Below are 25,233 nucleotides of genomic sequence, written 5' to 3'. Positions count from 1 at the left end.
TCCCTCTCTCTGACTCTCTCTCTGTCCCTGTAAAAAAAATAAAATAAAAGTAACCGTTGGCTCAGTGGTAGAGCATCGGCCTGGCATGTGAAGTCCTGGGTTTGATCCCAGCCAGGGCACACAGGAGAAATGCCCATCTGCTTCTCCACCCTTCCCCCTCTCTTTTCTCTTTATCTCTCTCTTCCCTTCCTGCAGCCAAGTCTCCATTGGAGCAAAGTTGGCCCAGGGCACTGAGGATGGCTCCATGGCCTCCACCTCAGGTACTAGAATGGCTCCAGTTGCAATGGAGCAATGCCACAGATGGGCAGAACATCACCTCCTGGTGGGCATGCTGGGTAGGTCCCAGTAAGGCACATGTAGGAGTCTGTCTCTCTGTCTCCCCACTTCTCACTTCAGAAAAATAAAAAGTAAATAAAAATAAAAAGCAGCTAACATTTTGAGGACTTAAGTGCCAGACACTGTTGTAAACACATTCATGTAGTGAATTATTAAATTCTCACAACAGTCTATGAGGTAAGCACGGTTTATTCCCCTTTTACAGATGAGGACACAGGCATAGAGAGGTGAATTAACTTGCCTGAAGTCCCACAACTTAAACCTAGGCAGATCTGAGAGCATCCTCAACCACCAGGCCAGGGATTCTCAGCCTCAGAACTCTTGACATTTGGAACCAGACAATTCTTAGTTGTGGAAGCTGGAGGATGTTTAGAAGCAGTAGCACCGCCATCCCCTTCCCAGTTGTGACAACCAAAAAAAGAAAAAACAACTCCAGGCATTGCCAAATGTCTCCTGCGTGGCAGAATGGCCCCCAGCTGAGGCCCACGGCCCTGGGCCTTACAGCCCGGCACCTCATCAGGGCTGCACGCCACAGAGGCCCACCCTGTTGGAAGCATCAACCCGTGAGTCATGCCTTCAGACCTGAAATGATTCAGAGCTGAGACGTGGGCTCACTGTCAGCCCCAGCAGGTAACTCGTTTCTGTGGCAGGCATCTGGAAGTCCCAGTGACCATCACCCTCCCTCTCATCAGGTTCCCAGGTGCTCACCCAACATCTAGGCCCTGTGAAGGTTTGAGGAGACCTCTGGCCAACCCTCCGAAACTGCAGGACAGGACGGCTGGGCAGGCCACTGCAGCCCCATCTCAGCAAGGCGTCTACACTGAGACCCAGGTCCCGGTCAACACACAGTGTTAGGGGACTCCAGCTCTACCATCTCACCACCCAGCTCTGTAACCTGGGGGACCTCTGAGTCCTCACATATAACAAGGTGATAGGTTCGGTGACAATACCAACCTGACAGTTCACCTGATCCACATAAAGCCCTGAGACACACTGAATAAGCACTCAATAAATGGAGCCTATTGGTATATTATTATTACGGAAAGAACAACCTTTCATGTTAAAATTCTACCCTTTCTCTGCTCTCTTTGCTTTATTTTACAACCTGACAATGCGACACACACTAGCCTCCAATGCCTTTAAAAGCATTTTTTAAAAGGGAAGAAATTTTTATAAAAATAAAAGAGGCTCATCAACACTTTGGGAATTCTTTTCAGCACAGATTCTGCTAGCCTTCAAAAAACTGTGGTGGGGCCCTGGCTGGTTGGCTCAGCGGTAGAGCATCAGCCTGGCGTGCAGGGGACCCGGGTTCGATTCTCGACCAGGGCACATAGGAGAAGCACCCATTTGCTTCTCCACGCCCCCCCCCCCTCCTTCCTCTCTGTCTCTCTCTTCCACTCCCGAAGCCGAGGCTCCATTGGAGCAAAGATGGCCCGGGCGCTGGGGATGGTTCCTTGGCCTCTGCCCCAGGCGCTAGAGTGGCTCTGGTCTCCGTGGAGCGACGCCCCGGAGGGGCAGAGCATTGCCCCTTGGTGGGCAGAGCGTCACCCCTGGTGGGCGTGCCGGGTGGATCCCAGTCAGGCACATGCGGGAGTCTGTCTGACTGTCTCTCCCCATTTCCAGCTTCAGAAAAATACAAAAAAAAAAAAAAAACTGTGGTGGCACAGTGGATAGAGTGTCTGACTGGGACATGGAGGACCCAGGTTTGAAACCCAGAGGTCGCTGGCTTGAGCACGGGCTCACCAGCTTGAGTGCAGGGTCACTGGCTTGAGCCCAAAGGTTCGCTGGCTTTGAGCCCAAGGTCACTGGCTTGAGCAAGGGGTCACTCGCTCTGTTGTAGCCCCCGAGTCAAGGCACATATGAGAACACAGTCAATGAACAACTAAGGAGCTGCAACGAAGAACTGATGCTTTTTATCTCTCTCCTTTCCTGTCTGTCTGTCCCTATATGTCCCTCTCTCAGACTCTTTCTGTCTCTGTAAAAAAAAATATATGGGGGGGGGGGGAGAGAGACAGAGAGAGAGTAAAGAATGAATGCTTCCAACATCACCTCCATTCCATGCTTTGTACTCTTTTTTCCTGGGCTACCAGGGAGCTGGTCAACTAAATCTTACTAAAGTGTTAATGACCCAGTGAGCTACTTGCAATAACAAAACTGGTAATAGCTAACACATCCATACCATTTACTTCATACCAAGAACCACAGTATGCATTTAACATGTTTGTCTCACAAGAACTCTATGAAGCAGGTGATAATGGTTTTCTCATTTTACAAGTGGGAAAAATGAGGATCAGAGAAGGTAACTCATTTATCCAAGGTCACACAGCTTCTGAGACTGAGCTAGTATTCAATCTCAAACAGCTGGTTCTTCTCTAACCCCCAAAACCATTACTCTACCTTGCTTCTCCTAAAAGGGGCTATTTCCCTGATGATTACACCTTAACTCCAACACAGAGAAATGAGGTACCCCAGGAATAGAAACTGCTCTGGGGGCCCTATCAGAAGGAAGTTGCCCCAACAACTAAAGACACTGATTCCTTTCTTCTGGTATAGTCACAAACCCTCTGTTTGCCCTGCGATTGAGTCAATGGTTATTTTAAAAATTACTCAGTTGCCTGGCCAGGAAGATCAGTTGGTTAGAGCATCATCCAATATGCCAAGGTTGTGGGTTCAATCCCCAGTCAGGGCACATACAGGAAGCAATCAATGAATTCATAAATATGTAAAACACCAAATTGATGTTTTTCTCTCTCAAGTCAATAAATAAATAAAAATTTTTAAATAAAAATTTTTTTTAAAATAATGAAAATCACACTTGGGCCACATGGTGGTCTCTGCCAGCACCTGTCCTCCGGGAAAGCCTCCTGTGGCCTGTCGCTCATCCTCAGGGACACACAGCCAAGTCTGAGGCTGCCATTCAGTGCCAACAACCAGCCAACACATCGCTTTTGAAAAAAAGGAACAGCAAGAGAACGTCTTCTCCGCCGGGAACTACAGGCGAGTGGAATTTTCAGGAAGCAGAACAGAATGACCAAAATAGAAACCCAGCTAGGGAACCAACCTGGCGGTGTCTGTACTTTGGGGGAGGGGGCAACGTGACCTGGTGCTCTCAGGCTTAAAGGGTGTGAAGGAGAAGAACAAAGTAGCACAGCAAGGCCCCAGAGCTGCGGTCCATCCTGTTCTGAGGTGAGGAACCCACGGCTGGGTGAGCTCACACCCAGAGGTGGTGCGAGTCCCAGGCCCCGGATTTGAGACATCACAGTCTGTTGCCATGGCAACATCGAGGTTACCCCAACCTGGAGATGCACATGTGCAGCTAGAAGAAAGAGGAGACGATGGAGAAAAGGGATCCTGCCTCTTGCCACCCTGACAACGGTTCTCTTAACTTCCTGCACATTTCGGGCTGCAAGGAGTTGTTGTCAAAAGGAGCAGGAAGATGGATGGATTTCTCGTCGGGCGGCATGTACCACCTATTGGAAAACTTCTTTGAAAAGCTACAGATTGCCGTCAAGTGAGTAATAAATTCAGTGCTTAGCAAACATTCCAAAGAGACCCCATGTACACATGCAGAACAGTGATTGGGTTCCCATTCAACGAATCGTGTGTGTATTCATGACGATGGAGAATCAGATTGTCGCTCCCGTCATTCAGAGATGACACATAGAGATGCAGGGCCCGAAAGGTGAGAAATTCCATCCAGATAAATCAGAAGGGGGAGGGAGGCACTTACTCTCCCGTCCCATGACGGGGAACCACAGGAAAAAGCCACCTTGAATGCTCTGCTCTTTGCTGACCTTGTCCCACACAAGACAGCTGTCTGCCTTCACCAGACAGGGCAGAAAGGAGAGCTTGGTCCTGCTTCCTAGGCAGTCTGCCATGAGGCCAGGCGCCCAGCACACAGGACCCGGGACACTTTGCAAGCAACGAGCCTTACAGACTGGCTGCTGGCATCGCTGCCTGCAAAAACACACTCACCTACCCACTGACACGTATCCCTTCTGCAGAGTATAGAGAAGTGCTTGGAATCTGCCACCCGCAGGGCTCAAGGTCAGCTTTTGGATGGGGGCGGCAGTGCCCAGGCATCTGGTCTCATCTTCAGCCTCAAACTGGGATGAAAGGAACCACCCTGGCTGGTTTCAAGTCCTTCTGTGGGGCCCTCCTGCCTTCAAGAAGTTCAGAGACCTTTTTATTTCTCTTCATTCAAATAGCTGATGCTCACTGTGCCACAAGCTTTCCTGTGTACTGTCTCCCTCTCTGAAGCTTAGTACCAACCCGGGAGGCAGGTACTGTCGATTCCTCTGTTACAGATAGGGAAACTGAGGACCGGGGTGCAGGGAGTCACCCAAAGTCACAAAACAATCAGGGGCAGGGCTGGGATTCAGATTGAGACATCACTCCAACGCAGTAAACTGCACAAATAGGAAATGTACATCTGGTGTCTTTTTACACCTCGGTGTACCCGTGTGTCCACAATGCAAGACACAGAACATCTCCGCCCTGCCAGAGGCTCCTTGGTGGCCCCACCCTGCCAGCAACCCTCACCCAGGGGGACCCACTAGCCTGACCCGATTCACCATAGACTGGGGTTTGCCTGTTCTTGATTGTCACAGAAGTGAACTCAAACAGGATGCACATGTCACGTCCCTCACCCAACATTATGTCTGAGATTCATCCATGTTGTACGCAGCCGCGGTTTCCTTTTTAACGCCGGGTAGCATTCCATTGCATGGATGCACCATAATTTATTTACTCAAGAAGACAGCCATTTGAGATGAAACGTGTGACTCAGAGAGGTCCGCTTCTAACAGAAGACAGTCCCTCCACACTTGGCAGGCTGTGCATGCCAGCCAGCAGGACGCGGGCGGCTTCCTCACCAAAAGGAGAAGGAAATATCTGGTCAGAAAAATTAACCAGAAATAGACCAGATAATCCTCTCTCAGACTGGGCTGGCCCTGGCTCACCCCATAACTCCCTCAAAGGCCAGCACGAAAGGACATGGGTGGGGGGGGACAGTCACCTTCCCTTTTCATCCTCAGCAAAGACCCCTCACCTCTATGCCAGCACCTCAAACAGCCTCACCCCTCCTGAGTCCCACAACCCCTGGCATGTCCTGGAGAGCCGATTTCTACCTTGCTCTCAGCCAATCTGAAACCCAAATGGAAACTTCCCCCTGAAGACAGCAGGGCCCCTGCAACCCTGGCCAGGGGCAGAGATTTAAAATTAATGCCTTATTGACTGACAGGTTCTTTATTTACACTTTTCCCCAGGAGCTTTGATTTCGGTGCCATGTTCCCAGGAGCTGGCACACTTAATCAGCAGCCCCTGCCAACCCTGGCCATTAATGACATTCCGCCTTTCTCCATAGCAACAGAGTGATGTCACTCATTGCGGATTTCAGACCTGCAGCCCACCTTTTGGGGATCACACAGCTAAACAGCCCCTCTCTGTAGCCTTTACGATAACTTTGGCCGGCTTCGCCAAGTTGTTTTCCCTCTCGCCCCCATTTAACATTCCCCCTTCGGTAGGCATGCCCCAGCAGGATTGTTTGAATAAGAACCTTTATAACTCCTGGGCTTTGTAGGCGACTTTCTTCCCTTCAGAAAGCTCACCCAGGCATGGCTCAATTAAAATTCACATGGGAAGGTCTGGCTTCTAGAAATGCGTCTTAGTAACTAAAACAGGCCCTGCTGAGAAAACGCCTTCCCCAAACTCAGATTAGGACGCAGGGAGGGTCCCAAATGCCAACTCAGGAAAAGCAATTTCTCTGCTCTGCTTGTAGCTTGCAGTCTGCTTTTGATATCGTTTTGGTGGGGTTTTTTTTTGGGGGGGGGGTTGCAGAGTGGGGGGGGAAAGCAGTAAAAGTCCAAGGCAATAGAAACAAAAGGAAAAATAAACAAATGGACCACATCAAACTGAAACTGTTTTTGCACAGCAAAGGAAACCAGCAACAAAATGAACCCACTGGATGGAACAGAGTATTCAACAAGGATACATCTGATAAGGGGTGGATATCCAAAATTTACAGAGAACTTATAAAACTCAACACCAAAAAAACCCCCCAAAAACCCAATCCAATTAAAAAATGGGTGGGCAGAAGACTTGAACAGACACTTCTCCAAAGAGGATATACAGATGGCAAACAGACACTTGAAAAGACACTCAACATCACTAATCATCAGAGAAATGCAAATTAAAACCACAATGAGCTATCACCTCACACCTGTCAGAATAGCTATTGTCAATAAATCAATAAGCAACAAGTGTTGGCGAGGATGTAGAGGAAAAGGAACCCTCCCGCACTCTCGGTGGCAATGCAGACTGGTGCGGCCACTGGAGAAAGCAATATGGCGTTACCTTAAAAAATTAAAAATGGTACTGCTTTATGACCCAGCAATTCCACTTCAGGAAGTATATTCAAAGAAACCTAAAACACTAAATTCGAAAGAATATGTGCACCCTTATGTGCATTGCAGCATTATTTACAATAACCAAGATCTGGAAACAGCCCCAGTGTCCATCAGTAGATAGATAGATTAAAAAAAAGCTGTGGTACATTTACAGAATGGAATACTACTTTGCCATAAAAAAGAAGATCTTACTTCTTGCAACAGCATGGGTGGACCTAGAGAGTATTATGCTAACTGAAATAAGCCAGTCAGAGAAAGACAAGTACCACGTGATTTCACTTATATGTGGAATCTAATGAACAAAATAAACTAGCAAACAAAATAGAAACAGACTCATAGTTACAGAGAACAGACCGACAGCTGTCAGAAGAGAGAGATTATTGGAATGCTGGGTGAAAAAGGGGAAGGGATTAAAAAAAAAAAAAAAACAATTCAAAAAAACCCAAAACGCATAGACACAGACAACAGAATGGTGATTATCAAAGAGAAAGGGGGTGGGGGAGGAAGAAGGGGTGCAGGGGCGATAAAAGGTGATGGAAGGAGACTTGACTTGGGGTGGTGGACACACAATGCCATACACAGGTGGTGTGTTATAGAACTGTACACCTGAAAACTATATAGTTTCATTAACCACTGTCACCCCAATAATTTCAATAAAAATTTAAAAATAAAAGCATATAAAAAGTCCAGGGTACAGGGCTTTAGATCTAAATACTGGTTTAGAGGAAACGCAAGGGACAAAGGAACCTGTTAGAAAGACACTACGAGGACGCCGCTAGCAAAATCCAGAAGGTGGGAAACCACACAGGAAAAATGACCTTTTTCTTCAACGAACAAATGGCGAGAAAACAGACGGCTAGGGACTGTTCCAGAGAGAGAGAGCCAGCATGGCCATGTCCATCAGATAATACAGCGTGAGGGTCGCGTCTGGACCTTGGTGCAGACAAGTCAACCACGAAACAGGCGCTGGGAGCCAGGCAGGGAATGTGAATCCCGGATGTTTGAAATGAAGTGACTGCTCCTTTTCAGGTTTGATAATGCTATTTGATTTTTCTCCAGAGTCCTTATCTTTGAGAGCTACAAACTAACCTATTAATAAAATATGATGCCATCTGGAATGTGATTTCGAGTCACTGGGGCTAGGGACGCGGAGATGATCGGCCTTACGTTGGTCATTGTTGAAGCCGGGTGATGGGAACATGGGAGTTAATGATACCGTTATGTCTACCTTCCCATATTTGGGGGAAAGTTCCTCCTGAGAGTTCAGGGGAGAATCAAAGGCCATTCCTCTTGCTTTGGGGGAACCCGCGTTGGGCTCTGCTCCAGGGAGGGAAGCAGACAGCAGCCCCCGATCCAGCTCAGGAAGAGCCTCAGGGTCAAGACTCTCCTTCTTCCCTGAGCTCAGTTTGGGAACAATCAGCAAAAAAAGAAAGAAAAAATACCAAACCTCGCAGCAGCCCGGGGAAAGCCAAGTTTGGCCGGAGCTCTGCGGAACCCGTGGCTGTTTCCTGTGCTGGGGAGGGAGGAAGGAGGAAGTCCCTTTGTGGGGGGAAGCCACAAGGCGTCCATCACGCGGCACTTTCCAGGGCCGCATCGCTCTGGCTCAAGGGGTCCATCCCAGGGGGACAGGGCAGGACACCTAGGGAGGTCCTGCCTTCCCAAGAGAGGCAGCCACAGGGGCACCTCCCAGCCTTGGAGTCTGGACAGCCAGGAAAGCTTCAGCAGCCAGCCCAGTTCTGGGACTGAGACAGCGGCCAATGAGTTTTTTAAAGTCAGAACCGAACGTGTGGAAGTTAGAAAACTTGCTGCAGCACCAACTCAAGCACAGCAGCCAGTGGCTCCCCTTCAGGGGCTGCGGGCCTCCTCCTTCTGGACCATTTCCTATTAAGGCTCAGGGCTCATCAAAGGCTGTGGCAGAGACTCTCCCCTCCAAGGAGGCAATGCCCTCGAGAAATCAGGAGAGCTAGAAGATTGCTCTGAGCCCATCACCACTGCCACCCACCATCCACATAGCCTGGCTGCTGGCACTTTAATCACAGCGCCTCATGGAAGTGTCCCATCAGCCCTAGGAAGAGGGCACCACCACCAGCACCCCCATTTCACAATGAGAAAGCACAGCCCAGAGAATCAAAATCACGTGCCCTTAGGTATACTGGCATTCTGCAACTTTTCATCCATTTATTTGGCAATTATTTATTGCATGTTTGCTAAGGCCGAGTACTTTTGTTTGGTCAAGGTCATGCAGATAGAGGGCACTAAGTCAAAATTTCAAGCCAGTATTTTCTGATTTCCAACCTGATGCACTGATTTCCTGAGCCGATAGCCTCCTGAGTTTAGGGGAACATATACCCCAGGAGGCATGCAATAACAACCCACTGGGATGTAAAAAGAAATACAGAAATAGCAGAACTCCCATTTATATCCTGTCCTTTACCACTTTTATTTTTGCTGCATGTTTTGTAAAGAGTATAATCCTGTTAGGAGAGCAGTAAACATACTATTATATAAGTATCAAATGTGAGAGTGAATGCACCCCATGCTACTGTACTCGGGCTCCATCAAAGCTGGAGTTGGGGCCCTGGCCAGTTGGCCCAGTGGTAGAGCGTCAGCCTAGCAAGTGGAAGTCCCGGGTTCGATTTTCTGCCAGGGCACACAGAAGTGCCCATCTGCTTCTCCACTCTTCCCCCTCTCCTTTCTCTCTATCTCTCTCTTCCCCTCCTGCAGACAGGGCTCCACTGGAGCAAAGTTGGCCCGGGCACTGAGGATGGCTCCATGGCCTCTGCCTCAGGTGCTAGAATGGCTCCAGTTGCAGCGGAGCAATGCCCCAGATGGGCCGAGCATTGCTCCCTGGTGGGCGTGCCAGGTGGATCCTGGTTGAGTGCATGCAGGAGTCCATCTGCCTCCCTCCCACTTCTCATTTCAGAAAAATACAAAAAGGCTGGAGTTGGTAACATTCCAGCTGAGCTGCAGTGCTGAGGGTGGGGAACTGAGGACCCCAAATGCCCAGGTTCAAGGCCTGCTCTGACACTTACGGCTGCATGACCCTCAGCAAAATTAACTGACCACCCCTACTTCATTGGTCTAGGTGCAGCTGGAAGGTTCAAATGCCTAGTCAGGACTAAGAGCCATTGGCACCAATGCTGCATTTTCCAAATTTATTTAACCCCCACACCTTATAGGACTAGAAAGCCTTGGGAAGCAATCTAGATAACAATGCTTTAAGGTTTGAAGGGCCTCCACTCCTGATCCAAATCTAAGGGCACTTCAAGAACAGAGGGCTCTTAATGTGGAAGCCAGGGTGACATGTGTTCAGTAGTGAAGAATGCTTAAGGCACCTTTCTCCCCATTTCCTTTGTCCCCCTGAAAATTCTGTACCTCCCTGCACCATTCCAGCAGCACCTGGAGACACTATTTGTACAAGCAGGCTTATTAAGTAAGGCCTGTCCTTAACTTGACACAGACAACGTCGCTGAATGTCACATGTTAGCGAACCTGCTTGCTTAGCGTAGACCTCTATTTTTAGTAAGCACCCAAAAAAAAAAAAAAACCCCATGATACTATATCCTAGCACCTCGCCTGTCCTGTTTGTTTATCAGGCTGTGTCTCATAGAGGCCTGGGGCCAGGCGAGGGCAGGACCACAGCTAATTCATCTCTATACCCCCACGGGGCCTGGCACAAAATAAGCATTCAGGGAGTGTTTGTCAAGAGAATGAGGTTTTAATTGTCCCCTCTGAGTGGTTGAGAACAGGTGTTCCTGAGTTGAAGTGCAAGTGACATCAGGGAATGGGCTCTGTAGCAGGACTGTGATCCTCCCTGAAAATGGTATCAAAGGCAGTGGAGCACAGAGGGAAAGTGTAGGGGAGGGGTGGGATGTGCTCGCGCGTGGTATGTGCACACATGTATGGGCACACAGTATCTGCGCCTTTCATCAGCCTTTTAAAGGGCTGTGGCCCAAAAAGTTTAAGGGTCAGCAGATAGACTCTATAAGTCTGGTTTTCCTTTTCTGAAAGGGCAGAGTTGGCAACACATGCACTAGCTTCCCAGGAATCAAAGGAGGGTTTCACCAGACCCACTGAGGCAGACCAGAAGTGAGCGCTCTTAATGTCAGTCCCCCAATACAGCCCAGAGGACATCTGGCCCATCTGGAGGTGACTAAGGATTCCTATCCATTTCTCCCAATTGATTACAGCTAGGATAAGTAAGAATTCATTGACTTCACAAGCACACACAGGAACTGAATTTCTGTTCTGTCTGACAGCCAGCACACCTATAAGGTGCAGTCAGCAGCCTTGGTCAGGACTCCCACAGCCCTGTCCCCATTCATTCTATTATGATGTACTTAAGCCATCTCCTTCAGTAGAAAAAAAAAGTAGAAATCTACCTTGTATGTCTATAGGCAAATAAATTTGAAAATCTTGACAGATTAAATGGATAATCTCTTTAAAAGACAGAGTTTACCAAAACTGACTCCAGTAGAAATAGAAAGTGTACACAGACCACTTCCCATAGACACAATAGAGAAAATGATCATGGAACCACCCCATATAAAGACACCAGATCAAGATGGCTTCACAGGGGAATTCTATCACAACTTTAGAAACTGGATAGTCCCAACAATATATTTTTCTTGAGCATAGAAAATAAAAGACAGTTAAATCTAATAGCATACCAAAAGGACATTACAGACAAGTATCACCCATGAATACTGCTGAAAGAAATCTTAAAATGTTATCAGACTAAAGTGGGTCCTGCCACCATAAGAAAATAATACAGAGACCAAGTGAAGTTTATACCAGAAATGTTTCAATATTGGGAAATCTATTAATATGTCAATACATTAATAGATGTAAGAAGAATAAAACCATATTTTCCCATAGATGCTAAAAAGTCTATGATGTAATTCAACTCCCATTCCTAATCAAAACCCTCAAGAAAATAGGAATGAATGGATACTTCCTTGACATAATAAAACACCTACACCTCAATCCTCAAGCCAACACTAGAGATACTCCTGCTGGGGTCAGAAACAAGGAAGGATACCTATCATTTCCACGGCTATGAGCATGCTACTGGAGATACCAGTCAATGCAATCAGATAAGATAAAACAATTAGAGGCTCTAGCTCAGTGAGGGCAGGGGCCAGGTCTTATTCTCTATTATAGCCCCAGGATGTAACACAACAGTTGCTCAGTAGTTAGTTGGATGAGTAAATAAATAATGGCTCACATTAATTGAGCACCTCTATTAACAAAATCAAGGATTTAACAAAATGCTAGTAGCAAATCACTGTTAATTGATTTAAATAGATTAACCCATTCAAGGCAAAAAAAAAACCTTATGAGGTATTATTACTTTAGCTGTTTGATTGATGAGCAAACAGAGGTCCAGAGAGGTTAAATGACTTACCCAAGATCAGTGTTAATAAATGTCTTAAACTCTAGCCTGGCCACGATACCTTACAAATCATTTTGCATGTGTTTCCCATCTAGTGAGAGGATGAGGAATCCTCCAGAATGCAGGGGCTGGGGCAGGTCTGCCAGGTCCGTATTTCAGTTCTGCCATTTTCCAGCTTGGCTTCTTGGAAAGATTCCTTCTTCTCTATGTTCTAGTGTCCTCCCCTGTAAAATGATGGTGTGACAACTGGGCCTACCTGCTAGGGTTGGAGGAGTTATTACATAAGCTGATAAACGTCTGCTACTTGATCAAGTTCCATAAAAAAGGCACAACTTCCCCCAAATTCCCTAAGTACCTTCACCAATTTATGACAACATCTGTCCCATTGGTTTTTACCAACCTCGTGCCCAGAGTTAAGAGCAACATCTCACACACACCACCATTATATCATCATCTGGGACAAAGCCCAATAGCAAGATAAAGGCCAGTGTTGGACCTCAGAGAGTTCCACAATGCAGAAGCAGAGAGGGGACCCCTATTAATATCTGGGTGAGTCAGGGATGGGCCCACATCTGGAGCAGCTCACTTTAGCCTCTCAAAGCTTATGATGTCCCTTCTGAGCCATGACATCTCTGTGCTGCCTGTTTCACAATGAGGAGTCACTCTTTTACACATTTCAGAGCGTAATTCCCCATCTTTCAAGCTGGGTGGCATGTAGTAACTTCTTTCCAAAGAGCACAGTTCAGAAAAGAGTAAGTAGACAGTGGAGAAACCTGACAAACGCTACCGTGGTCTGGTGGTTAAGGTAACATCAACAACGATAAATCATGTTGACAGTAGGGGCCCTAATTAGGATGTGATGGAAATGGCCACTTTACCTCTGTGTTCTTCCTCCCTAAAACCCACAGCCCCTGTCTAATCATGCAAAAAACATGAGAAAGACCCTAATTGTGGGACAGTCTACAATACACCTAACCACTGCTCCTCAACATTATCAAACTCATGAGAAACAAGGACTGTCTGAATCTGAAGAAAAGATGAACTTCATTTCATAATAATGTATCATTATCGACTCATTAATTATAACAATACTAATTCACACTAACGTAAGATGTTAATAATATGAGGTGCTGGGTATATGGGAACTCCTTGTATTATCTTTACAACTTTTCTGTAAATCTAAAACTGTTTCAAAAAATAAAGTTTAGAAATAAACAGATTCCGGGGCCTTCAGTGTGGTCATTGAGACACCCATCTGGCAGCCACTGAGCACCACTGCCAAGAAAAACTATAAAAAGCACCTCCCATCAGATTTGGCTTGGAAACTATTTCCCAGGAAATCAGCCCCCTGCCAAAAAAAAAAAAAAAAATTAGTGGATTGTGAATCTGGGAGGGGCATACGTATTCATTCCCTGCAAAACATGACTTTAATCTTAACGAACAGAAAGACCACTGAAGCTAGAGGGATCATCTGCAGATTCTTAATCGTATCTTTTCAAAGCCAAGGATGGCCTCCAGATTGCAACTCGAGAAGACTGGTCTCGCTTGCCGGCTAATTATTTCCATCTCCAGGCAAAATACAGAGCAATTACTAATTACCATCTTCACTTGGTATCCACGTGAAGGGGAGCCCCAAGGTCAGAGCAAGCCCCTCACCTAAGGTGGCCGGTGAAGATGTACAGAAGAAGGGAAGTTAAAAGTTCTCGTTCACCTGCCTATCGCTCACCTGTGGGAAACAGCAACCCCCCCAGCCCCGTTCCGCACGCCCCCCAGTCTGTGGAAAGGCCACCTACACGAAGCCGCCTGGCAGCCCCTTCCTGCACTCCACAGGCAGCCCAGCCCCAGCGTGTCTGGAAGTTACCAGCAAGCCCGCCCCTGAGGCTTCAACAAGTATTGGCTGGGCTGGGCTGGGCTGTCAAAATCAGGAAGCCTGGTTGGGTTTTTTTGTTTTTTTTCCAAGACAACCTGCTAACCAGAAAAATACAGTGAGGTTGTGTGTGCGGCCTCCTCCTCCTCCTTCTGACGAAGCCTCCTGTTAAACACGTGAAGTGAAGAGCCAACCTGGGGATGTCCCCAGCCCCCAGCAGCAGAGGGCACTTGAAGGCACAGACTGACGGGTCCTTTAAGCTGAATCCACAGACCAGCCCACCCTTCTACCTCCCCCCAGCAGCCCCAACATCTATTATGACCGGTGGGCTGCAGGCTGCTTGAATGAGCTCAGACTGATCCCAGGGGTGGCTGGCAAAGGCAGCAGCACCACGCAGGGAGGAAATGGGCCGGCCTCCTACCAGCGAAGTCAAACCACACTCCAGCATCAGACACAGACAACCTCTTCCTTAGTTTCAACACAAAGTCCCCAACAAAGGCCGCAAGGTGCCTGCAGGGGCAGAGGGGGGATTAGCTTTCACTGCCCGGTAATCAGGTTCATGGCAACCACTTAGTGCTGCAGCCCCCTCCCACTAACTCCATTCCTTGGCTCCCTCACCTCCTCCCTCCAAAGGCAAATCAATCACTTCCATTGCCCTCAGACTACCCGGCAGCAGGCAAGACGCCAGCTGAGCCCCCTGCCACCTTTTGCCACCTCCTCCCTCAGGGAGAAGTCGCAAATAATTGGAAACTGACGCCCTAAGGGGCAAGAGTGAGCCTACCGCCCCCTAAGGGTGACAGCAGTCTCTGACGCCACCTGTCCCCCCTCTCACCTGGGAAGAGACACCCCCCCTTACCAACCCCCTTAGAAGTGTGACATCTGGAGCAGAGGCGCCCTGTGCCCACTCCCCAGGCCCAAGCCCAAGCCCCAGTCCGGGCTGGAGGGCCAGGCGCGGGGAGCCTCCACCGACCTTCGATGGGATTCAGATAGTCATAGTTGAAGAGGATGGAGAAGTCCAACTCGTCCTGGGGGCTGCCCCCAGGCTCGTGGCCCAGGGCATCCCCTCCGTCTGGATCCGGCTGCTGTTCCGGAGCTTCCATGGCGCCGAAGGCAGCAGGAGGGCTGCAGGGCCAGGGGCGAGGGCAAGCTCGGCTTTCTCCTGGCCCTTTGCCGAGGTGGCAAGGTGGCGAGAAGCGGGCAGAAAGGCGGGTAGAGTGGCGGGGTCAGCGTCCCCGTGGGGGCGAACGCAGGGTCCGGGGATGGCGCCCCTGGCTCAGCGGGTCTGGACGCGCCTGGGGAGCTGAGCAGCGGCAGCGGCGCGAGCTTCCTGCTCGGGAGGCACCTGTTGCAGCCCTGGGAGGGGGGAGGCGGGGACAGGGCAGCCGGGCCGGCAGGGGCGGGGCCGCCACCCGGGGGCCGGGGGAGGAAGGGAGGGAGAAGCAGGCAGCCGGGGCTGGCCCCCGCCGGGAGGAAGGAGGCCGCCGGCTTGCTCTGGCCCTGAGCTTAGCCACCCGTGGGACTCCGCACAGCCACGCTAGGGAGCCAGTGCCCCGTCACCCTCCCACGGTGAGTGCCTCTGGCCCTGCCCGAACCAAGATCTAGACAAGAAAGCTGATGCCGCTTGGAGTTTTTGCCCTACGTGACTGGCTGCTCCCTGTCTTCGCCCTCTTTTCTTCTCTGATGGGGTGGACCTGTACCTCCATGTGCCTTTGTGTGCCCACAGCTGTGGCCTGATTTTCACCGGCATGTCCCCAACTCAATTTCCCAGGACGCGGCAAAGAATCACAGATATACCTCTTGGCCACCTATCATGTGCCAGGTACCAGAGACCCAGCATGAGTGGGACACTGTGGCCTGGAAAAACTCGGGTTCTAATGAAGAGAGAGAGAGAAGCATGAGGGACCTAAATAAGGAAACAGAGATCATCTCCCATAAGGTGTCAGGACAGAAATGACCAGGGTACGGGGTAAAGACTGGGGGCAGGGGAGGCTTCGGTCGCTTTTGTAGTCATGAAGGGCCTCTCTGGGAAGGTGACGAACCTGGTTGATGGGTGGATCTGAAGGAACAGTGTTTTGACCCTAGGAACCAAAAGAAAGCAAAATCCAGCAGGAGCTCAGCGTGTTGCTGGCTGAGCAAGGCAGGCAGTGCGGTTGGGGAGGCAGGTGGGTAACAAGTACTCTTGGTTGCCCATTAAAAACAGATTCCCAGGCCCCCCATTGGAGTAGAGGCTCAAAAAAATGTGTGTTTTTAAGCAAGCACCCAAGGTGAATGTTATGAACAAGTACATTTGGGGGAACACTCCATAAAAACCCAGTACCATCCCCTAATAAAACACTTCCAGAACTCACTCTCGAACCAAGTTAGTTGATCAGAAAACAGACTCACAGAAGTAGGAATATTTAGAATACTGGTCTTCAACTCTTACAGCACGTTAGAATCACCTGAGACGATTTTTTTTTTAAAGCCTTTACCCAGGCTTCAGTGCAAACCCAATGGACCAAAACATCCGAGGCATTTAAAAAAAATTTTTATTTATTTATTCATTTTAGAGAGTAGAGAGTATGAGAGAGAGAGAGAGAGAGAGGAGAGAGAAAGGGGGGAGGAGCAGGAAGCATCAACTCCTGTATGTGCCTTGACCAGACAAGTGCAGGGTTCTGAACTGGCGACCTCAGCGTTCCAGGTCGACGCTTTATCCACTGTGTCACCACAGGTCAGGCCGAGGCTTTTTTTTTTTTTTTTTTTTAATTTTTTTATGATCTCAGATGGATCTAACGTGCAGCCAGAGTTGAGAATCACTCGATTAAAAGAGTCGGTGGGAAAGGTGCAGGCGTTCCCTGAGAACCACGGCTTAACCTTGTGTGGGGACTGACTCCAACCATCCCCCACATGCCAGGAATATGGAAAGTGTGCCCTCCGGGGGAGCTGTCTCTGCTCTATTAAGTAAAGGATGTGTGCAGAGTTATCAACAGACATGCACACCAAGAATATGTACTGAGCACCTGCTAGGTACCTGATACTGCTGCAGATCTGGGGGATGCAGCCATCAACAGGACATAGTCCCTACTGTCCTCATGCTTTATCCTGGAAGCAAAGGGGCACAGCAATGAATGGGGTTTTCCCAACTGCACTCAGATCAGTGGTTCTTAACCCAGGCTACGCCTCAGACTCACCTGGAGAGCTGTTCATCCAAAGGGCTGGGCTCCACTAGAGACCAGTTATCATCAGGAGGTTTGAGGGTGGAGCCTGGGCCTCAGTAGTCTGCACAAATTCCCCAGGGGCCTCCCGTGTATGGCCAGGGGTGAGAAACCTTAGTTTAGACTCAAACTCCATTCCAGGGGTGAGGGCCTGGCTTGGCTTGGGACTCACCAACTTTCAGTCTTAGGAAGCACTTTCCGCTGGTCAGAATATAAAGAAATCCTCTTTGTTTCCTCACCGTACGCACAGCTATACTGGGTGTATCCAGCAAGCATCTTAGGGGGTGGCTAATATATTTAGGTGGGTGAGGGGAGGTGGCCCAGGCTCAGACACTGAGGGCTAAGTATCTAGAAGAAGATGGATGCTCTTGGTCATTATGACAGGACCCAGAGCCCTGAAGTTTGGTCAGGGATCAACAAGGAACCAGCCTGCCTTGTGCTGTGGAACAGGAGAAAGCCTGGTGCCACCGTCACGTGCCCTTTCTCATCTCCCCACCCATAATGATTAAGAGCCTCCACACTGGTGAACACGGGTTGATCCGGCCAACCCAGAACTGCTCCCCCTTCTGATAACAGTGCTCCCGTGTGTTCCCTTGGGCAACCCTTCAGGAAACTAACTTGGTTCTACCTAAAGGAGGACTGAGCCCTGCCCCCAGCCCCACTCTAGCTGGCTCTGAGTCCTGAAGCCCCTTCAGGTTGGCCCTGGAAGGACCCACCACCCACAGCTCTGCCCACCTTTTCCCCTACTGGTATAAAGCTCACTTTTTTTTTAAGTGAGAGGAAGGGAGATAGGGAGACAGACTCTCACATGCACCCAGACCGGGGTCCACCCAGCAACCTCGTCTGGGGCCATGCTCCTAACAAAGCTATTTTTAGCACCTGAGGTGGAGGCTCCGTGGAGCCATCCTTAGCGCCCAGAGCCTACATGCTGGAATCAGTCAAGCCTATGGGAGGGGAAGAGAGAGAAAGAAGAGGGGCGGTCATTTCGAGAAGCATTCTACTAAAAGTCGGAACCCAGATCAAGGTATAGACTGTAAGAAGATGAACCATGAGACAGCCACACAAGTCACAGGTTTGTGGTGACACAGGAGAAGCAGATGGTTGCCTCTCCTGTACGCCCTGACCAGGAATTGAGCCTGGAACTTCCACATGCCGGGCTGATGCTCTATCCACTGAGCTAACTGGCCAGGGCCTATAAAGCTCCTTTTAGTCACATCCTGGGCCTCTCCCCTGAAATCTGGCACAGATATCCCACTGTCCACCCAACATCTCCATTTGGGTATCCAACAGGCATCTCAAAGTGAACGTGTCCCAGCCAAACCCTATCTATTATTCTCTGAAACCCCTCCCATATTCCCAACTCAAAAACCCCCTTGTGTTCATCCAGTTTTCCGACCAAACACCAAGGAGCAGCCCTGGGTTCCTCTCTTCTTCTCATACCCACATACGAACCCTCAGCAAATCCAGGCAGCTTCATCTTCTAAAAGGAGCCCAAACCCAACCATGCCTCTCATGACTTCATTTTCCTTCCTCCCACCCCAGGAACCCCAAGTCCCCATCACCTCTTACCTGGACAGCTATGGTAGCCTCCTCCCTGGCCCTGCTACCACATCCGCCCTGACACAGAGCAGCCAGAGGGAACCTTTCAAAACAGACATCCCATAAACCCTTTCGTGGCTTGCTCATTAGAGTTGAATACAAACAGCTGGCCTACCTGGCTCCCGGGTAAGCTGCCCCCAGCCCAGCTCTCCTTGGTATCATCTACCATTCTCCTCCTCCCTTACTGCCTCCTGCCACCCTGATCGTTGAGGAGCATTCTACTAAGAGTCGAGAACCCAAATCAAAGTGTAGACTGTAAGGAGATGTGCCACGAGACAGCCACACAACTCACAGGTTTGCGGCAGCTCAACCAAATCCATCCTGCAGGCATACAGGGTGGGCAAACGTAGGTTTGCAGTCGTTCGCGTGGAAAATAATACAGGGGAAACTGTGTTTCACATACTCACCACTGTAAACCTACTTCTGCCCCGCCCTGTTTTATATTCAGTCTGCCTCGTAATTTTTCATTTAATCTGAACTAACACCTTTTACTGGGGAGATTTCATATAAAAATCCAAACTTCCAATGTCTCCTAAAAAAAAAAAAACCAGGGGCCCTGGCCGGTTGGCTCAGCGGTAGAGTGTCGGCCTGGCGTGCGGGGGACCCGGGTTCGATTCCCGGCCAGGGCACATAGGAGAAACGCCCATTTGCTTCTCCACCACCCCACTCCTTCCTCTCTGCCTCTCTCTTCCCCTCCTGCAGCGGAGGCTCCATTGGAGCAAAGATGGCCCGGGCGCTGGGGATGGCTCCTTGGCCTCTGCCCCAGGTGCTAGAGTGGCTCTGGTCGCGGCAGAGCGACGCTCCGGAGGGGCAGAGCATCGCCCCCTGGTGGGCAGAGCTTCGCCCCTGGTGGGCGTGCCGGGTGGATCCTGGTTGGGTGCATGCGAGAGTCTGTCTGACTGTCTCTCCCCGTTTCCAGCTTCAGAAAAAAAATACAAAAATACAAAAAACAAACAAACAAACAAAAAAAAACCCAACAACCAGAAACATCTGGCCACAGCAGTAGATCCCCAGCTGGACCGGCCACCGGGAGCTGAGTAGAGGCCACGCCATTCAGATGATTCTGTGGCTCTCAGGTCCCCATGACCCCACCTAGCTGCCCCCATCGGTCCACACGAGCATCTGAGCTTGAGGCCCTGGTCTCGGGCCTTTGACTCCTTCTATCTGGTTTTGTTTCTTCTCTTCGTGCCTTGCTTCCCAGTATGGTACCCTCTGCTTTGTGGAACTGATATTTAACAGGGGGACATGGTCAGCAAACTCACCTCTCCCTTAAACCGCTATCCTTGCCTTTAGTTAAACAGGGGATGTCACTAACCCCCAACCAGGCAAGCTTCATCTGCTGCTGACCCCGGGCCCGAGGGCAGGCAGCAGAGGAGTGGTAAGTTAGAGCACAGAGCATCGGTGAGTCTTTGCCCACACCCACAGCTCCCTCTCAACCGTCGACCTTCATGCGGTCCCCACTGTCACCCCTCTGTCACCCAGGCTGTTTTCCAAGACACCCCCCCCCACTTTTCAGTGTGTCTGTCTGTCTCCTCTCCATTCTCCCTCCTGCCTTGGTCTTTGCAGACTCTAACACCTGTGTCAGTTTCATGACCTTTGACATCAGGGAGTGACAAGAACAAGCAAGCTGACTCTGGGGACCTCAAAGCCTTCCTCCATCAGGTTTCATTCAGCATGACCACACACACCACCCCCCCATCACCATCACCAAAGAAAAAATACACGGCATCTCCTCTTGCCCTCTCTCTCTTTTTTCTACCAACACAATCACTAGACCTCCCCCAAACTTTCAGTTACTTAGCATGTAAACAGCTGGCTTCACATGTGATCGTGTCTCCCCTGCTTTACAAAAAAAAAGAAAAAAGAAGCAAACTTCAAATGCAAACGAGTATGTCTTATACAGAGCGTAGATTTTCTCCATAGCACCTTGCTGGAGTCTAACAGCTAGAAGGTCCTCCAAAAACACCTCCCGACTCACTGGCTGAGGACTGAAGTAGGCCGTCCAGACCCTTCGGAGGGAGCAGGCCCCAGAGAGTTGCTGGAAAATGGCTTTAAGCCCTTCAAGAAGGTCTCCTGAGGGTTATTAGGCTGAAGGAAGGTAATAACTTGACTTTAAAACAGTAAAATGACACTGTAAATGAAAGCTACGATAAACGGACCACTTCCTATACACTGAGAAGGTCGCGGACATGATCTGTGTGCCCCCCCCCGTGTGTAATGATCCCTGTCCCTCCCACAAAGGCACAGAGGAGGTGGTGGTGTTACTTTTAAAAGTCACACGTGCCGCCACAGAGAGGGTTTTGTCCCGCACGAATCTGATACTCATTACTGAGTCACATTGTTCCTGGGCTATTAGCTAGGGTGGATTTGCTAAGAAACATTTTTGGACCATGATGAGACGCTAAAAAAAAAGTCTTGTGACTCCCAGTGATAGCAGAGGGTGAAGGGGAGCTGACACGAGGAATCTAGGCTGGGCTGAGAGGAAGACACATCTGAAGCGGTTCGTATTATTCACAAAATTAATGGCATCTACCCTCGGGTGTCACAGACGGGGAACATCCCTGCAGAACCCCAGGGCTCACGGGAACACAGTTCGAGAACCGCAAAGGGGAACACACTATGGACCAGGAAGCACCGCTCGTCCCCTCCTCCTCCACCCCACGCTGATCCCAGCCACCATCATTTCCTGCAGAGGCCGCTACAACCAGCCTTCTGCCCATTCACTCCTGCCTGGCTAGAGGCTGTTCTCCACTTTAAAGATTAACAAGATCACACCCCTGCTGCTTAAAACTCCCCCAGTGTCTCCCCATTGCCCTGAGAAGAAACTTCAAACTGCTGACGAGATCCCGCACCGTGCAGCCCTGGCTTGTGTCCACGATCTCGTCTCCCATCACAATCCCCCCGCCTTTTCTGTTCCAGCCACACGTCTACTTGCTGATCATTGAATATCCCAATCCAGTCTGAATTAGCAATCCCTACTGCTGTGGGTTGAACTATGTCCCTCCCCAAAAAGAAATTCAAGTCCTACTCCTGGTTCCTGTGAATGTGATCTGATTTGGAAATAGGGTCTTTGCAGATGTGACCGAGTTAAGCTGAGGTCATTGGAGCTAAGGGCTCTCGTCCAAGAACTGGGGTTCTTATGAGGGAACACTCATGCACACAGGGAGAGGGCTGTGTGATGATGGGGACAGAGTGGAGTGATGCACTGACAAGCCAAGAAGTGCCACAGATTTCCAGGAGCCACCAGAAGCTGGAAGAGACAAGGAACCGCCTCCCCCCCAACCAGAGCCTTCAGAACGAATATGGCCCTGCTGACACCTTGATTTTTCAGACTTTTGGTCTCCAGAGCTGTGAGAGAATAGATTTCTGTTGTTTCAAGCCACAGTTTGTGGTAATTTGTGATGGCAGCCACAGGAAATGAGTACACCCACCTCTCTCTCTCTCTCTCACACACACACACACATACACACACACATCACGTTCACACTCATTTGCACAGTTGTTTGCAGCTCTCTTCTTCTATTTCGGTCTCTCACGTTTAAACACCATTTGAAATTATCTTGGATGTTCCTGCGTGGTGTTTGCCTCCTGAGGGCAGACCATCTGTCTCAGTCGCCACTACCTCCAGCATCTTGCCCAGTGAAGGGTATGCAGTAGATGCCCTAAAAATGTTGGTGCAAACGAATGAATGGTCGAGGGAGCTTCTAAGAGGAGATGAGAATGAGCTGGGTCTTGAAGAAAGATGTGTAAAAAGGGGGGAGCCAGGTGGAAAGCCAGAGGCTAACGGGAATGTTGAGAAGAGTGCGCTACGGAGTGACGGCGACAGGCACAGGCCGCCACTCAGTGTGGCGATGGTGCTGGGAACGGACCTGCTACAGCAGCGGTTCTCAACCTGTGGGTTGCGACCCCGGCGGGGGGTCGCCTAAAGCCATCGGAAAATACATAATGCATATCAGGTATTTACATTTCGAATCATAACTGTAGCAAAATTACAGTTATGAAGTAGCCACCAAAATTTTTTTTTTTGGTTTGGGGTCACCGCAACATGAGCAAATGTATTGCAGGGTCACGGCATTAGAAAGGTTGAGAACCGCTGTGCTAGAGTGTCAGGCCAAAGAAGCCCCCGGCAGGGCTCTGGCCACTGGGAGAGGCTTTGAGGAAATGGGTCCCTGGAAGGCCATTACACTGGAGAAAACTAACAGTGGAGGGGACAGGGGCCGCCAGAAGTTATTGAGTGGCCCAGACAGGCAGGGAAGGCAGGGTAGAAGAGGGGCAAGAACCAACCCCAGACACGCTCCAAACTCCGCGGAGGGCCGATGCCTCAGGGGGCACTGGCCTCTTCTCCAGTGCACTGCCGTTTTGCTGGGTGGTCCCGCTGCAGGAAAGAGAAACAGAACCATGGAGTCCTTAGACGCCAAGCTTTTGGCATCAGCGGGCCTGGTTCTGCCCTTGGAATGCTTTGACCGCTCCCTTCTTGGTTTCTTCGTCTCTAAACGGGGATCATGTTAAATACCAGCCTCTTGGGGGGGGGGGTGAGAATCCACTGACATCATATCTGTAAAGTGCTTGGCCACAGAGTATGCGCCTCATTGGGAAAAGAGGTCACCTTATCGTGATGATTATTCAGCCCAATGGGAGCAACATGGTGGAGTGGGCTTGAGTCCAGGCTCCGAGGCCTAGGGATGTGACCCTGGGGGGAGGGACTGAAGCTCCCTGTGCGAGAGGGGGATATTCACTGTCAGGCTGGTATGTGGATTAATGAGGTGGCACATGGAACGCCCTTAGGATGGTGCCTGGCACATAGTTGGCACTCAGTAAGCGGTGGCTGCTGTCATGGTCATGGTTGTTGTTTGTTGTTCTTGCCTTTAGGGGCTGATTCATTCCAGACAACAGCATGAACGCATGTGCCTGTTGGATGACCCAGGGAGAATTCAGCCCAGGCCACTAGCCCGAGGTGGAAAACTATGGAAGTCAAAGGCCACCGTCATTGTCAAAAGGAGATATAAGAGAGAGAGCCAAAAAGGTGGCATGGTGCTTCAGAGTGTAAGTCTTTGGCCTTCACAAGGTAGGTCACCCCTACTGTGCATCGATCGTTCATTCATTCATTCTTTTATCCGTCTGTTTAACCAAAAATAAGTACTAAGTACCTACTATATCCAAGCACTGTTCTAGGCACTGGGGCCACAGAGGTGACCACGGACAAAGCATGGACAGTCACCACCAGTGTAATCATTACAGGAAGGGAACAACAGCACAGGGCAGAGGCCTGGGGAGCCTAGAAGAGACCCCAATCCAGTCTGGGCACTCTGAGAGTCTTGAATGGCTCTTCTAGCAAAGGAACAAAAATAGGAACCTGCCTGGCTTCTTCTAGGTAAGACGGGAAATACTCCTTTATGTAGTGAGAGCTAACCAATGAAAATGTTCAAGAAAGCACTTAGTAACGGTTTGGGGGATGTTTTTTTTTAGGTGCAATTATTTGGTGGGGAGGGTAAATAGTGGATTAATGAATTGAATGGTAATAACGACAACAATTATTTATTAAGTGGGTACTTGGAGGGTCATATTGTTCATTAAAAGATTAAAACTCTCTATAGATTGGTAAGTACCTATAATTGCTGTCATCCCCTACAAGGGTCTTTGCTGTCTTGGGACCCTCCCTGCAATTCAGCAGATAAAGGGTTAAAGCCTGGCCCAGCAGGGGAGTCTCCTTGACCCTTCTCCTGCTATTCTGATTGGCTAATACTCATTGTCAAATACAGTAACGATTACTCCAGATAATAGTACTATCATTCTTTTTTATGTAGGAAAACCGAGGCATGGAAAGTGGAGTTTCTTGCACAAGGTCATGCAGCTAGCAAGTGAGATTCAAGATTTGAACCTCTCACCCAGATTTCAAGCTGTTGATGTCTTGAGTATAGAAATGTTACCTAGAGCCCATTGGAGACTCACAGCAATAAAAAGCCTGGTCCCTGTACTCATGGGTAAGTTTCTGAATTAAGGTCATCAGAAGAGCTTCTCTCTGGAGTTCTGAGAGAAAGATGAGGATGGGGCATCCTTTTCTCAGAAGGGCCCTTGGAGGGGGGTCTCTGTTTCATGCAGAAACAGAAAGCAGGGCCTCCTCGCCTTCTGGGGACTTTTTTCCCACCGAGGGAAGTGGAAACATTGTCTTTTCACTTCCCTGAGAAGAGGCCAGGCAAGAAGCCCTCCCTGAATCATTCTATGCTTGGGAAAAACCAGCTCCTGCTTCAGTGTCCCCATCTTGAATGGTGATGCTGGTACCTTCTCCTACTTTCCTCCTACCCTTCTCAGATATGTCAAGGAACAGCGTGGAGCTGGGGAAAGAACCCAGGACCAAGGTGTTGCTCCTCTGTCAAATAAGATTATAAAAATCATGATAATGTTAGTGAGTTCCAGACACAGCAGAGCATACGGTCA

The 25,233-nt window shown here is 49.5% G+C and overlaps 1 protein-coding gene across 2 annotated transcripts in view; it reads right to left on the bottom strand.

Annotated features, from left to right (window-relative positions):
* NFATC2 (nuclear factor of activated T cells 2) overlaps nucleotides 1–15,334 on the bottom strand; it is a 143,224-nt gene extending 127,890 nt beyond the window's left edge. For both annotated transcript variants that reach the window (XM_066235758.1, XM_066235757.1), the window contains exon 1: nucleotides 14,976–15,334. In XM_066235758.1, coding sequence (XP_066091855.1) covers nucleotides 14,976–15,105 — 130 coding nt within the window. In that variant the 5' untranslated portion in view covers nucleotides 15,106–15,334. The remainder of the gene's footprint in view (nucleotides 1–14,975) is intronic.
* Nucleotides 15,335–25,233: the final 9,899 nt, after the last annotated feature.

The sequence above is a fragment of the Saccopteryx bilineata genome, chromosome 6, assembly GCF_036850765.1.
Source record: "Saccopteryx bilineata isolate mSacBil1 chromosome 6, mSacBil1_pri_phased_curated, whole genome shotgun sequence".
Classification (NCBI taxonomy): Eukaryota; Metazoa; Chordata; class Mammalia; order Chiroptera; family Emballonuridae; genus Saccopteryx; species Saccopteryx bilineata.
The sequence above is the reverse complement of the archived record's forward strand: the minus strand, read 5'-3'. Positions and strand labels throughout refer to the sequence as shown.